Source organism: Pseudophryne corroboree, chromosome 2 (assembly GCF_028390025.1).
Source record: "Pseudophryne corroboree isolate aPseCor3 chromosome 2, aPseCor3.hap2, whole genome shotgun sequence".
Lineage (NCBI taxonomy): Eukaryota > Metazoa > Chordata > Amphibia > Anura > Myobatrachidae > Pseudophryne > Pseudophryne corroboree.
In genome coordinates, this window is record NC_086445.1 from 809,343,507 (window position 1) to 809,356,408 (window position 12,902).

Consider the following 12,902-nt stretch of genomic DNA (forward strand, 5'->3'; position numbering starts at 1 on the left):
CATACTATACAATTATACAGAGCTGATCATTGGTTGATGGGGTAACTTCTCCACTGGTTCACTTCTCGACTCTTATCACTGCTTGGTAAATGTCCCTCTTAAGGGGGGGTACTCACGGAGCGATCGCTGCTTAAAATCTAAGCAAGCTGACTAGATTGCTTAGATTTTAAGCCTGATCGCTCCGTGTGTACCCCATACAGCGATAGCGATGCGCAGCCCCGCGCATCGCTATCGCTGGTGCTAGATTGGCCTGCCGTACAGGCCAATCTAGCGGGTCGAAATGAGCGGCCCCCCCGTCTCCCCCCGCACGCTCAGCACACGTCACGCTGTGCTGAGCGGGGGGAGAGATGTGTGCTGAGCGGTTCGCTCAGCACACATCTCTCCCGCATCGGCCAGTGATTACTGGCCTTAAGTTTCTTGTTAGCTAATCTATAGAACAGTGAATAAAAAACTTCATTATTACCAATTGTCCCCGGAAAGTTTAAATAGTTTTAAGTACAGGATTCAAATGACAGTTTTCCATATATTATGTTCTCGCACCCTCTATTCTGCTTTCTGCATGTGCCCATTATACATTTCCCTCTTTCCATTTTATCTTCTGTTTTCAAGTTTTCATTTTCTTCTTTGGCTGATATATAGTATTGCAGCTGGATACATAACAAGGCTGCACAAAACTCTTAGCTTTTCTCCTAAGTTGATACCTTCCTGGATGCTTTAGGATGCCTTTTCATGTCTCACCGAATGCAGCAGTGTATGTCACCCTTCGTCAGATAGCGTTCTGTTGCCTGGCTGCGATTTTATTTCATAGTGGTTTAGTTGCTGCATGATCAGATTTAATAAACTGAGGTTTTGAAACCCTGTGAACATTAGTAATTATTTTCCCCACTTATATTTTTTATTCCACAGAACACTGGCGATGATAAAACCTGATGCCATACTAAAAATGGGCTCAATTATTGAAGCAATTTTAGATTCAGGATTTTTTATTACAAAAGCCAAGATGGTTTTACTATCTCGGTAAGTATTTGACAAATGGTGCCTTATATGAGTAGAACGATTCATTTAGGAGGGAAAAGAAGAACATATGATGTATGAAGTTAATAAAAAAACTCCAGTTTGATAGCAGCAGTGTTGTGTCTGGTTTTAAATTGTATACACAAATTTCCTGTTGCTGAAATGCCAGGATTGCCCTTATAAATGAATGTTGGCACACTCTGTTACTTCAGCAGTATCACTCTCACTGAGGGGTGGAAGGAAAGGATTGCGCGTTCTCAGAGCCGGCCCTAGCCAATTTGATGCCCTAGGCAAAATTTTGTCTGGTGCCCCCTAGCTCCGCCGCTAGTTCTGCATCTGTACCTCCAACGCTCAGGTAGTGGGGCCCACCGGGGGGTTACCCTGTGGGCCAGTTCAACTCTGCACAATGCCACACAGTAATGACCATAATACATATAATTCCACACAGTAAAGGAACCTTACACATATGCCCCACATTAGTAATGCCCATAATACACATATACTGCCACAGATGCTGCCACACTTGCTGGTTATACAAAAAGATCAGTATCAAACATGTAGAAACTGTCCATTCTCTTTACTATTCAGTGTGTTTGCTGGTGTCTGTTACTGCATGCCCTTTACTTTATACTGTGGGAGCTAAATGCTCTGCCCTCCAGTCTGATGTGTCCGAAAGTCACGCTGCACTGATGTTTCATATAGAAATAGCACAACGCAACTTACTGACCACGTTACAGTGCTAGATGGCAGGGGAATTTTACGGTATGGACTGACTAGGAAATAAAGTGTGGGGAGAACACTGCCCATGTTATGTCCCTGCAGACACCTGGGGTTTGCACAGGGACAAGGGACACACACAGGATGGCAGGGTCCCCCTCCCCCATGTGCACAAGCAGTATAGGTGGTCAGGTTTCTGTGAAGCAGTCTTCCAAAATACACGTGTTATCATAAGGAGCCATCCAGTAATAACCTTATATAGTCAGTAAAAATGTCACAGGTCCAGGAATTGCATTTACTGGGCTTCTGCTGTCTGTCTGAGGTCTCACAAGTCAGGGGCATTCAAGCATGTCGGAGGAAGTTTAAGGCACAGTGTGCATTTTTTTTGACAAATGTAAACAGCAGTGTATACAAGTACTGATTGAATACATTTGGAAAGTAACAGTTAGTTTGCGGACTGTCCCTCTCAGCATGAGATGCTGCAGGGACATGCTTGGATGCCCCTAGACATGCTTGAATGCCCTAGGCAAATGCCTAGCCTGCCTATAGCTAAGGCCGGCTCTGCGCGTTCTCTTGTCTTTCATTCTCAGCTGAAAATGAGCACTCTTTCTCTGATTTTACTGGCAACCTGTAGCTCAGAGGTTCCCAAACTGTGTGCAATGGCTCCCTGGGGTGGCTTGGGACACTTGCAGGGGTGCCTTGGGTTGGTGGTCCAGGACCAATTCAAATTATTCATGGTCAATATAACAGGCAAAACCAGTGCTGGTGGCTGCCAGTCATAAAATATGTGGCCAAACAGAATCAAATCTTGTCCCTCACCACACAACTGACCCTAAGGATGACATATAAACACAATCTACTTAATGTAATATTTCTTTCTAAATTTCTCAATAAGAAATTTTTGGCCTAGGGGTGCCGTGAAAAAAATTCTGATATTCTAGGGTGCCGTGATTCAAAAAAAGTTTGGAAACCACTGCCATAGCTTATGGTAAATAGGAATTAGGGACACACCAAAGGTTCGGTTCAGGGTTCAACAAAGTGCTCAAGGCTTTTAGAGTAACTGGCCAGTTATTTAGTATGTTCAACATCTGACATTTCTATTTTCATCTATATACAGTATATAGTAGTTACCAAACTTTTTCATTGTATTTTTATTTGCAAAAATATTAATCTTTCTCCCCTAGAATAGCATGCATTACCTGTTTGTTGGTACACTGTTTATTAATTAGACTGCTAATTCCTATAATCTGATCAGTTATATGTAACTTCCAGAAGTGTTAGTAATGTGGTACCAGTATTAGGGAGCACTGATACTACTTTCTGTTTCTTAATGAGCCCCACGGCACTTTTGGATCATCTCAGTCATAAATAATATTATAAAACTCTCCCTATGTAGTTTTATTTGCTTTGTTTTTATAGTGTTTCTATATTTCTAAGAGATTGTTATCTCATGTTTTTATTTTTTATTTTTACTACGTCCTCACTGCCCTAAACTGGTATCAAATTGTAAGATGTGTGTGACTGAAATGCAGTAAAACAATTGATAAATGTTATGTTGTCGCAACATCTATTTCATTTGCCTTCACTCAGGGCCAGATTGGGACTAATAAACAGCATGCAATGCACTAGTCCAATTTACTTCTGGCCAAAAATGAAAAACAATAAAATGCCCCTTATAACCTTAGCTTTTCGCCCATATTACACTGACTTTGACTTATGATTACACAACATTATTGCCTCCATATTGAGCCAGATGTTCTCATCTTATTATACCAGTTTTCAGGGACATAGCCAGAACTTTCTTGGGCCTTTAGCAACATTTTGTAGGGACCCCCTCCCCAATTATTTTATAGAAACACCTCTAGCCACAGCAGTTGTTCATTTTCTGCCCCATAATAGAGCCCACAGATGGATTTTCCACAAGGCAGTAGAGGTGGCCACCTAGGACCCGGTCAACTCTAGGGGGCCTGCCACTCAACTGCCTAAGATACTGTAAGTGCTGACAACAAAGTTGTCACCTGCTGTGTTTGTGGGGATGGGGGTGGTCTATGTGGGAAAGAGTGAGCTATGTGAGGGGGGGATCTGATTGATGGGAGAGAGCTGTGTAAGAGGTGAGAGAGCTGTTTTCTGGGGTCTAAGTGAGTGAAGAGAGGCTGAGCTGTCTGTGTGTGTGTCTTGGGGGGGGGGGGGGTTTGTGTGAGAAGAGGAGAGCTATGTAAAGGGGGAGACCTGAGTGAGTGAAAAGAGGCTGAGCTGTGTATGCATGGTGAGTTTGTGTGAGGAGGGCTGCCATCAGAAATTGTGGGGCCCGGGACTGACAATATAGGCAGGGGCCTCCCTGCCCAAGATGAGGGTGAGAGCAAGTGGAAATGGTGGTTGCTGAGGGATTAATGTTAGAGTTAGATGGGTGGGCAGAAATAATTAGAGGTGTAATAGGAGACTGAGGCAAGGGAAGGAGGGAAAAGAGAGGCCAGACACACAAAGAAAAATAGAAAAACAATAGAGAAACACTGGGGCAACATGGAGGGTATCCGTTCAGATGGTCGACACTCATTAGGTCGTCCACTATTGGTTGTCAGTAACGTGGTCGACGCGTGAAAAGGTCGACATGGCCTTTTTTTTAAAAATTGTGGATTTCTCTGACGTCCTAAGTGGATGCTGGGACTCCGTAAGGACCATGGGGAATAGCGGCTCCGCAGGAGACTGGGCACAACTAAAGAAAGCTTTAGGACTACCTGGTGTGCACTGGCTCCTCCCACTATGACCCTCCTCCAGACCTCAGTTAGAATCTTGTGCCCGGCTGAGCTGGATGCACACTAGGGGCTCTCCTGAGCTCCTAGAAAGAAAGTATATTTTAGGTTTTTTATTTTACAGTGAGATCTGCTGGCAACAGACTCACTGCAGCGAGGGACTAAGGGGAGAAGAAGCGAACCTACCTGACTGGAGATAGCTTGGGCTTCTTAGGCTACTGGACACCATTAGCTCCAGAGGGATCGAACACAGGACCCGACCTCGATCGTTCGGTCCCGGAGCAGCGCCGCCGTCCCCCTTACAGAGCCAGAAGCAAGAAGTGGTCCGGAAAATCGGCGGCAGAAGACCTCGGTCTTCAACAAGGTAGCGCACAGCACTGCAGCTGTGCGCCATTGCTCCTCATGCACACCTCACAATCCGGTCACTGATGGGTGCAGGGCGGGGGGGGGGGCGCCCTGCGGGGGGGGGGGGGGGGGGCGCCCTGAGCAGCAATATAAACACCTTGGCTGGCAAATCATCACAATATATAGTCCCAGGGCTATATATGTGATAAATTACCCCTGCCAGAATCCATGAAAAAAGCGGGAGAAAAGTCCGCCGAAAAAGGGGCGGGGCTATCTCCCTCAGCACACTGGCGCCATTTTTTCTTCACAGTGCAGCTGGAAGACAGCTCCCCAGGCTCTCCCCTGTAGTTTTCAGGCTCAAAGGGTTAAAAAGAGAGGGGGAGCACTAAATTTAGGCGCAATATGTGTATACAAGCAGCTATTGGGGGAAAAATCACTCAGTTATAGTGTTAATCCCTGCATTATATAGCGCTCTGGTGTGTGCTGGCATACTCTCTCTCTGTCTCCCCAAAGGACTTTGTGGGGTCCTGTCCTCAGTCAGAGCATTCCCTGTGTGTGTGCGGTGTGTCGGTACGGCTGTGTCGACATGTTGGATGAGGAAGGTTACGTGGAGGCGGAGCAGAGGCCGATAAATGGGATGTCGCCCCCTGTGGGGCCAACACCAGAGTGGATGGATAGGTGGAAGCTATTAACCGACAATGTCAACTCCTTACATAAAAGGCTGGATGACGTAACAGCTGTGGGACAGCCGGCTTCTCAGCCCGCGCTTGCCCAGGCGTCTCAAAGGCCATCAGGGGCTCAAAAAACGCCCGTTACCTCAGATGGCAGACACAGATGTCGACACGGAGTCTGACTCCAGTGTCGACGAAGTTGAGACATATACACAATCCACTAGGAACATCCGTTGCATGATCTCGGCAATGAAAAATGTGTTACACATTTCTGACATTAACCCAAGTACCACATAAAAGGGGTTTTATGTTTGGGGAGAAAAAGCAGCCAGTGTTTTGTTCCCCCATCAGATGAGTGAATGAAGTGTGTAAAGAAGCGTGGGTTCCCCCGATAAGAAACTGGTAATTTCTAAAAAGTTACTGCTGGCGTACCCTTTCCCGCCAGAGGATAGGTCACGTTGGGAGATATCCCCTAGGGTGGATAAGGCGCTCACACGTTTGTCAAAAAAGGTGGCACTGCCGTCTTAGGATACGGCCACTTTGAAGGAGCCTGCTGATAAAAAGCAGGAGGCTATCCTGAAGTCTGTATATACACACTCAGGTTATATACTGAGACCTGCAATTGCCTCAGCATGAATAGTGCTGCTGCAGCGTGGTCTGATACCCTGTCAGATAATATTAATACCCTAGACAGGGATAATATTTTGCTAACATAGAGCATATTAAAGACGTCGTCTTATATATGAGGGATGCACAGAGGGATATTTGCCGGCTGGCATCCAGAATTAATGCAATGTCCAACTGCCAGGAGGGTATTAGAGACCCAGCAGTGGACAGGTGATGCTGACTTTAAAAGGCACATGGAGATTCTGCCTTATAAGGGTGAGGAATTGTTTGGGGATGGTCTCTGGGACCTCGTATCCACAGCAACAGCTGGGAAGAATTTTTTTTTACCTCAGGTTTCCTCACCGCCTAAGAAAGCACCGTATTTTCAGGTACAGTCCTTTTGGCTTCAGAAAAGCAAGCGGGTCAAAGGCGCTTCCTTTCTGCACAGAGACAAGGGAAAAAGGAAAAAGCTGCACCAGACAGCCAGTTCCCAGGATCAAAAATCTTCCCCCGCTTCCTTTGAGTCCACCGCATGACGCTGGGGCTCCACAGGTGGAGACAGGTGCGGTGGGGGCGCGTCTCGGGAACTTCAGGGACCAGTGGGCTTGCCCACAGGTGGATCCCTAGGTTCTGCAAGTAGTATAACAGGGATACAAGCTGGAGTTCGAGGCGACTCCCCCTCGCCGTTACCTCACATCAGCCTTGCCTGCTGCCCTCGGAGAAAGGGAGGTAGTACTGGCGGCAATTCACAAGCTGTACTTCCAGCGGGTGAAATCAAGGTACCCCTCCTTCAACAAGGCCGGGGTTACTATTCCAAAATGTTTGTGGTACCGAAACCAGATGGTTCGGTGAGACCCATTCTAAAATTGAAATCCTTGAACACTTATATACGAAGGTTCAAGTTCAAAATGGAATCGCTCAGGGCGATTATTGCAAGCCTGGAGAATTTCATGGTATCACTGGACATCAAGGATGCTTACCTGCATGTCCCTATTTACCCTCCTCACCAGGAGTACCTCAAAATTGTGGTACAGGATTGTCATTACCAATTCCAGACGTTGCCGTTGGTCTGTCCCCGGCACCGAGGGTATTTACCAAGGTAATGGCCGAAATAATTATCCCGTACTTGGACGATCTCCTTATAAAGGCGAGGTCCAGGGAGCAGTTGTTCGTCGGAGTAGCACTATCTCGGGAAGTGCTACAACAGCACGGCTGGATTCTGAATATTCCAAAGTCGCAGCTGGTTCCTACGACGCGTCTACTGTTCCTGGGTATGGTTCTGGACACAGAACAAGAAAAAAGGGTTTCTCCCGGAGGAGAAGTCCAAGGAGTTGTCGTCTCTAGACAGAGACCTCCTAATACAAATACAGGTGTCGGTGCATCAATGCACGCGAGCCCTAGGAAAGATGGTAGCTTCTTACGAAGAAATTCCATTCGCCAGGTCCCATGCAAGGATCTTCCAGTGGGATCTGTTGGACAAGTGGTCCGGGTCGCATCTTCAGATGCATCGGCGGATAACCCTGTCTCCAAGGGCCAGGGTGTCGCTGTTGTGGTGGCTGCAGAGTGCTCATCTTCTAGAGGGCCGCAGATTCGGCATACAGGACTGGGTCCTGGTGACCACGGATGCCAGCCTTCGAGGCTGGGGGGCAGTCACACAGGGAAGAAACTTCCAAGGACTATGGACAAGTCAGGAGACTTCCCTACACAAAAATATTCTGTAACTAAGGGCCATTTACAATGCCCTAAGTCAGGCTAGACCCCTGCTTCAACACCGGCCGGTGCTGATCCAGTCTGACAACATCACGGCGGTCGCTCATGTAAACCGACAGGGCGGCACAAGAAGCAGGATGGCGATGGCAGAAGCCACAAGGATTCTCCGATGGGCGGAAAATCATGTGTTAGCACTGTCAGCAGTGTTCATTCCCGGAGGGGACAACAGGGAAGCAGACTTTCTCAGCAGACACGACCTCCACCCGGGAGAGTGGGGACTTCATCCAGAAGTCTTCCAAATGATTGTACACCGTTGGGAAAGGCCACAGGTGGACATGATGGCGTCCTGCCTCAACAAAAAGCTAAAAAGATATTGTGCCAGGTCAAGGGACCCTCAGGCGATCGCTGTGGACACTCTGGTAACACCGTGGGTGTACCAGTCGGTGTATGTGTTCCCTTCTCTGCCTCTCATACCCAGGGTAATGAGAATAATAAGAAGGAGAGGAGTAAGAACTATACTCATTGTTCCGGATTGGCCAAGAAGAGCTTGGTACCCAGAACTCCAAGAAATGATCTCAGAGGACCCATGGCCTCTGCCGCTCAGACAGGACCTGCTGCAGCAGGGGGCCTGTCTGTTCCAAGACGTACCGCGGCTGCGTTTGACGGCATGGCGGTTGAACGCAGGATCCTGAAGGAAAAGGGCATTCCGGAGGAAGTTATCCCTACGCTAATTAAAGCTAGGAAAGAAGTGAACGCAAACCATTATCACCGCATATGGCGGAAATATGTTGCGTGCTGTGAGGCCAGGAAGGCCCCAACGGAGGAATTTCAGCTAGGTCGATTTCTGCACTTCCTACAGTCAGGGGTGACTGGGCCTAAAATTGGGTTCCATTAAGGTCCAGATTTCGGCTCTATCGATTTTCTTCCAAAATAGAACTGACTTCACTGCCTGAAGTTCAGACTTTTGTTAAGGGAGTGCTGCATAGTCAGCCCCCGTTTCTGCCTCCAGTGGCACCGTGGGATCTCAACGTGGTGTTGGATTTCCTGAAGTCGCATTGGGTTGAGCCACTTAAATCCGTGGAGCTAAAATACCTCACGTGGAAAGTGGTCATGCTGTTGGCCTTGGCGTCGGCCAGGCGTGTATCAGAATTAGCGGCTTTATCATGCAAAAGCCCTTATCTAATTTTTTTATGGATAGGGCGGAATTGAGGACTCGTTCCCAATTCCTTCCTAAGGTGGTATCAGTTTTTCATGTGAACCAACCTATTGTGGTGCCTGCGGCTACTTGGGACTTGGAGGATTCCAAGTTACTGGACGTAGTCAGGGCCCTGAAAAATATATGTTTCCAGGACGGCTGGAGTCAGGAAAACTGACTCGCTATTTATCCTGTATGCACCCAACAAGCTGGGTGCTCCTGCTTCTAAGCAGACTATTGCTCGCTGGATCTGTAGCACGATTCAACTTGCACATTCTGCGGCTGGACTGCCGCACCCTAAATCTGTAAAAGCCCATTCCACGAGGAAAGTGGGCTCTTCTTGGGCGGCTGCCCGAGGGGTCTCGGCTTTACAAATTTGCCGAGCTGTTACTTGGTCGGGTTCAAACACTTTTGCAAGAGTCTACAAGTTTGATACCCTGGCTGAGGAGGACCTAGAGTTTGCTCATTCGGTGCTGCAGAGTCATCCGCACTCTCCCGCCCGTTTGGGAGCTTTGGTATAATCCCCATGGTCCTTACGGAGTCCCAGCATCCACTTAGGACGTCAGAGAAAATAAGATTTTACTCACCGGTAAATCTATTTCTCGTAGTCCGTAGTGGATGCTGGGCGCCCATCCCAAGTGCGGATTGTCTGCAATACTTGTATATAGTTATTGCCTAACTAAAGGGTTATTGTTGAGCCATCGGTTGAGAGGCTCAGTTATATTTCATACTGTTAACTGGGTATAGTATCACGAGTTATACGGTGTGATTGGTGTGGCTGGTATGAGTCCTACCCGGGATTCAAAATCCTTCCTTATTGTGTCAGCTCTTCCGGGCACAGTATCCTAACTGAGGTCTGGAGGAGGGTCATAGTGGGAGGAGCCAGTGCACACCAGGTAGTCCTAAAGCTTTCTTTAGTTGTGCCCAGTCTCCTGCGGAGCCGCTATTCCCCATGGTCCTTACGGAGTCCCAGCATCCACTACGGACTTCGAGAAATAGATTTACCGGTGAGTAAAATCTTATTTTTTAACTTTTTCATACTTTACCATCCACGTGGACTATGATTGGGAATAGTAACCTATGCCGAGCACAGCGAGGCTGCTTGCCTTCGCTCGCCATGCAAGGGGACGCAGTACACTAATTGGGGTTCCTGTTCATGTTACGGAAAAAATGACACCAAAAACAGTTCAAAAATCCATGTCGACCTTTTCATGTGTCGACCATTTGCCCATGCCGACCATGTCACTGCCGACCAATAGTGGTCGACCTAATGACTGTCGACCTTAACATTGTCGACCATTCATACCGGAACAGACATGGAGACATTCACGCAGGTAACTGATGGGGCAGGAAATGAAGACATACACACTGGTGACTGTAGGTGCAAGTTGTGGAGACATAGGGGTATATGCAATTGCGGTCGAATTCCCGAAAATGTCGAAAAACTGGACATTTTCGCCCCAAAAAAAAAATCGACAATGCAATTCAGTACTTTTCGTCAAAAAAACGGACTTTCCAAATTCGACTTTTTGAAATTCGACTTTTGTCAAATTCGACATTTCTGCAATGGTACAAATGCGGCAATTCGCCAAAAGTATATTCAATTGAAGTTTGGAAATTCGACAACAGTGCTTTTAGACAGTAAATTCGTCATTTTCAATCCGCCACACTTTGGTGGCGGAATCGAATCAAATTTTTTAAAAACATGTTCTTTTTGGTGTTTTTTTTCATTGGTAATAGCATATCTATTTATATTAGAAGGGATTAGGTACTTGGTTTGTCTATTTTGGAGGCACAAGTATTATTTATATATTTTTAAAAATATTATTTATATAATTTTAAAAATATATATATATTTTTTTTAAATGGAATGGTAAAAATCAGAAAAAAAATTGCGCGGGGTCCCCCCTCCTAAGCATAACCAGCCTCGGGCTCTTCGAGCCGGTCCTGGTTCTAAAAATCCGGGGGGGAAAATGACAGGGGATCCCCCGTATTTTTAAAACCAGCACCGGGCTCTGCGCCTGGTGCTTGTGCAAAAAATACGGGGGACAAAAAGAGTAGGGGTCCCCTGTATTTTTTACACCAGCATCGGGCTCCACTGGCTGGACAGATAATGCCACAGCCGGGGGTCACTTTTATACAGCGCCCTGTGGCCGTGGCATTAAATATCCAACTAGTCACCCCTGGCCGGGGTACCCTGGGGGAGTGGGGACCCCTTCAATCAAGGGGTCCCCCTCCCCAGCCACCCAAGGGCCAGGGGTGAAGCCCGAGGCTGTCCCCCCCATCCAAGGGCTGCGGATGGGGGCTGATAGCCTTGAGAAAAATGAAAGAATATTGTTTTTTCCAGTAGTACTACAAGTCCCAGCAAGCCTCCCCCGCAAGCTGGTACTTGGAGAACCACAAGTACCAGCATGCGGGAGAAAAACGGGCCCGCTGGTACCTGTAGTTCTACTGGAAAAAAAATACCCAAATAAAAACAGGACACGCACACCGTGATAGTAAAACTTTATTTCACACATGTCGACACATACATACTAACCTATGTTCACACGCCGACCTCTGTCCACTTGTCCAAGTAGAATCCACGGCCAGGGGTGACTAGTTGGATATTTAATGCCACGGCCGCAGGGCGCTGTATAAAAGTGACCCCCGGCTGTGGCATTATCTGTCCAACTAGTGGAGCCCGATGCTGGTGTAAAAAATACGGGGGACCCCTACTCTTTTTGTCCCCCGTATTTTTTGCACCAGCATCAGGCGCAGAGCCCGGTGCTTGTTTTAAAAATACGGGGGATCCCCTGTCATTTTCCCCCCCGGATTTTTAGAACCAGGACCGGCTCGAAGAGCCCGAGGAGGGGGGACCCCAATATTTTTTCGGGTTTTTTTACAGTTTTTTCCGTTTTTTTAAAAATCGGATCAAAATCCGTCAAATCGGCCGTTTTTCGACAGCGGGACTGTCGAATCCGGTTTTTATTGAATATGTTGAATTCCGGCACCCACTTGCCGGAATTCAACGGTCAAATTGTGTCGAATTAAAAAACGGGCGAAAAATTGCCGCGATTCGCCGCTAATTGCATATACCCCATACAGTGCTGGTGAATGGTGAGGACATGGAGACAAGCACACTGCAGGTGAATGGGGGAGCGGTCATGGGGGCATACACCCTGCTGGTAAATGGGCAGGACATAGGAGACTGTGGGGGGTAGGGGCTGGGTAGGGCCTGAGGGGGGCATAGAGACAGGATGACTGAGCAGTATCCCCCCTAAAACAGGAGTTACACATTACACTTTGTGCCCTGAGATGTGGCTCACCTGCTTGGAGCCCTTGAGGCACATCTTACAGGTCTGTGGATTCGGGGTGTCACTGCTCTTCACACTGTCCGCGCCTGGGGGGGGGGGGGGTGTCTGCGTGAATGGGGAGAGACTGAGTTGTGTGTCTGTGTAAGAAGGAGAGAGCTGTGTGAGAGGGGATCTGAGTGAGGGGGAGAGTTGTGTAAGGGGGGAGAGCTGTTTGGGGGCATCTGAGTGAGTGGGGAGATGCTGAGCACTGTGTGGGGGGGTGACCTGTTTTAGAAGGGGAGAGCTATTTGTGGGGGATTTGAGTGAGGTGGAGAGCTGTGTAAGGGGAACATAACTGTTTTGTGGGAGGTGTGTGTGTGTGGGGGGGAGGGGGGTCTGTGTCAGGGGAAGAGCTGTGAGAGGGATATATACTGTATTTATATATACATTAATATGGAGCCCAGAGGCGGTATATTGCCTAGGGCCCTGTGGGGCCTTAATCCTCTCTGATAGTGCCAAGTTTATTTTATGCCTCATTGTAGTGCTGGCAGTACACATTATGCCACATAGTGCCACCAGTTCACATTATGCATGTTGTAGTAGCTCCAGTTCATATCAT

The 12,902-nt window shown here is 47.6% G+C and overlaps 1 protein-coding gene across 4 annotated transcripts in view; it reads left to right on the forward strand.

Annotated features, from left to right (window-relative positions):
- NME7 (NME/NM23 family member 7) overlaps window positions 1-12,902 on the forward strand; it is a 522,975-nt gene that overhangs the window by 212,613 nt on the left and 297,460 nt on the right. For all 4 annotated transcript variants that reach the window (XM_063955652.1, XM_063955653.1, XM_063955655.1 and 1 more), the window contains one exon: window positions 907-1,017. In XM_063955652.1, coding sequence (XP_063811722.1) covers window positions 907-1,017 — 111 coding nt within the window. The remainder of the gene's footprint in view (window positions 1-906; window positions 1,018-12,902) is intronic.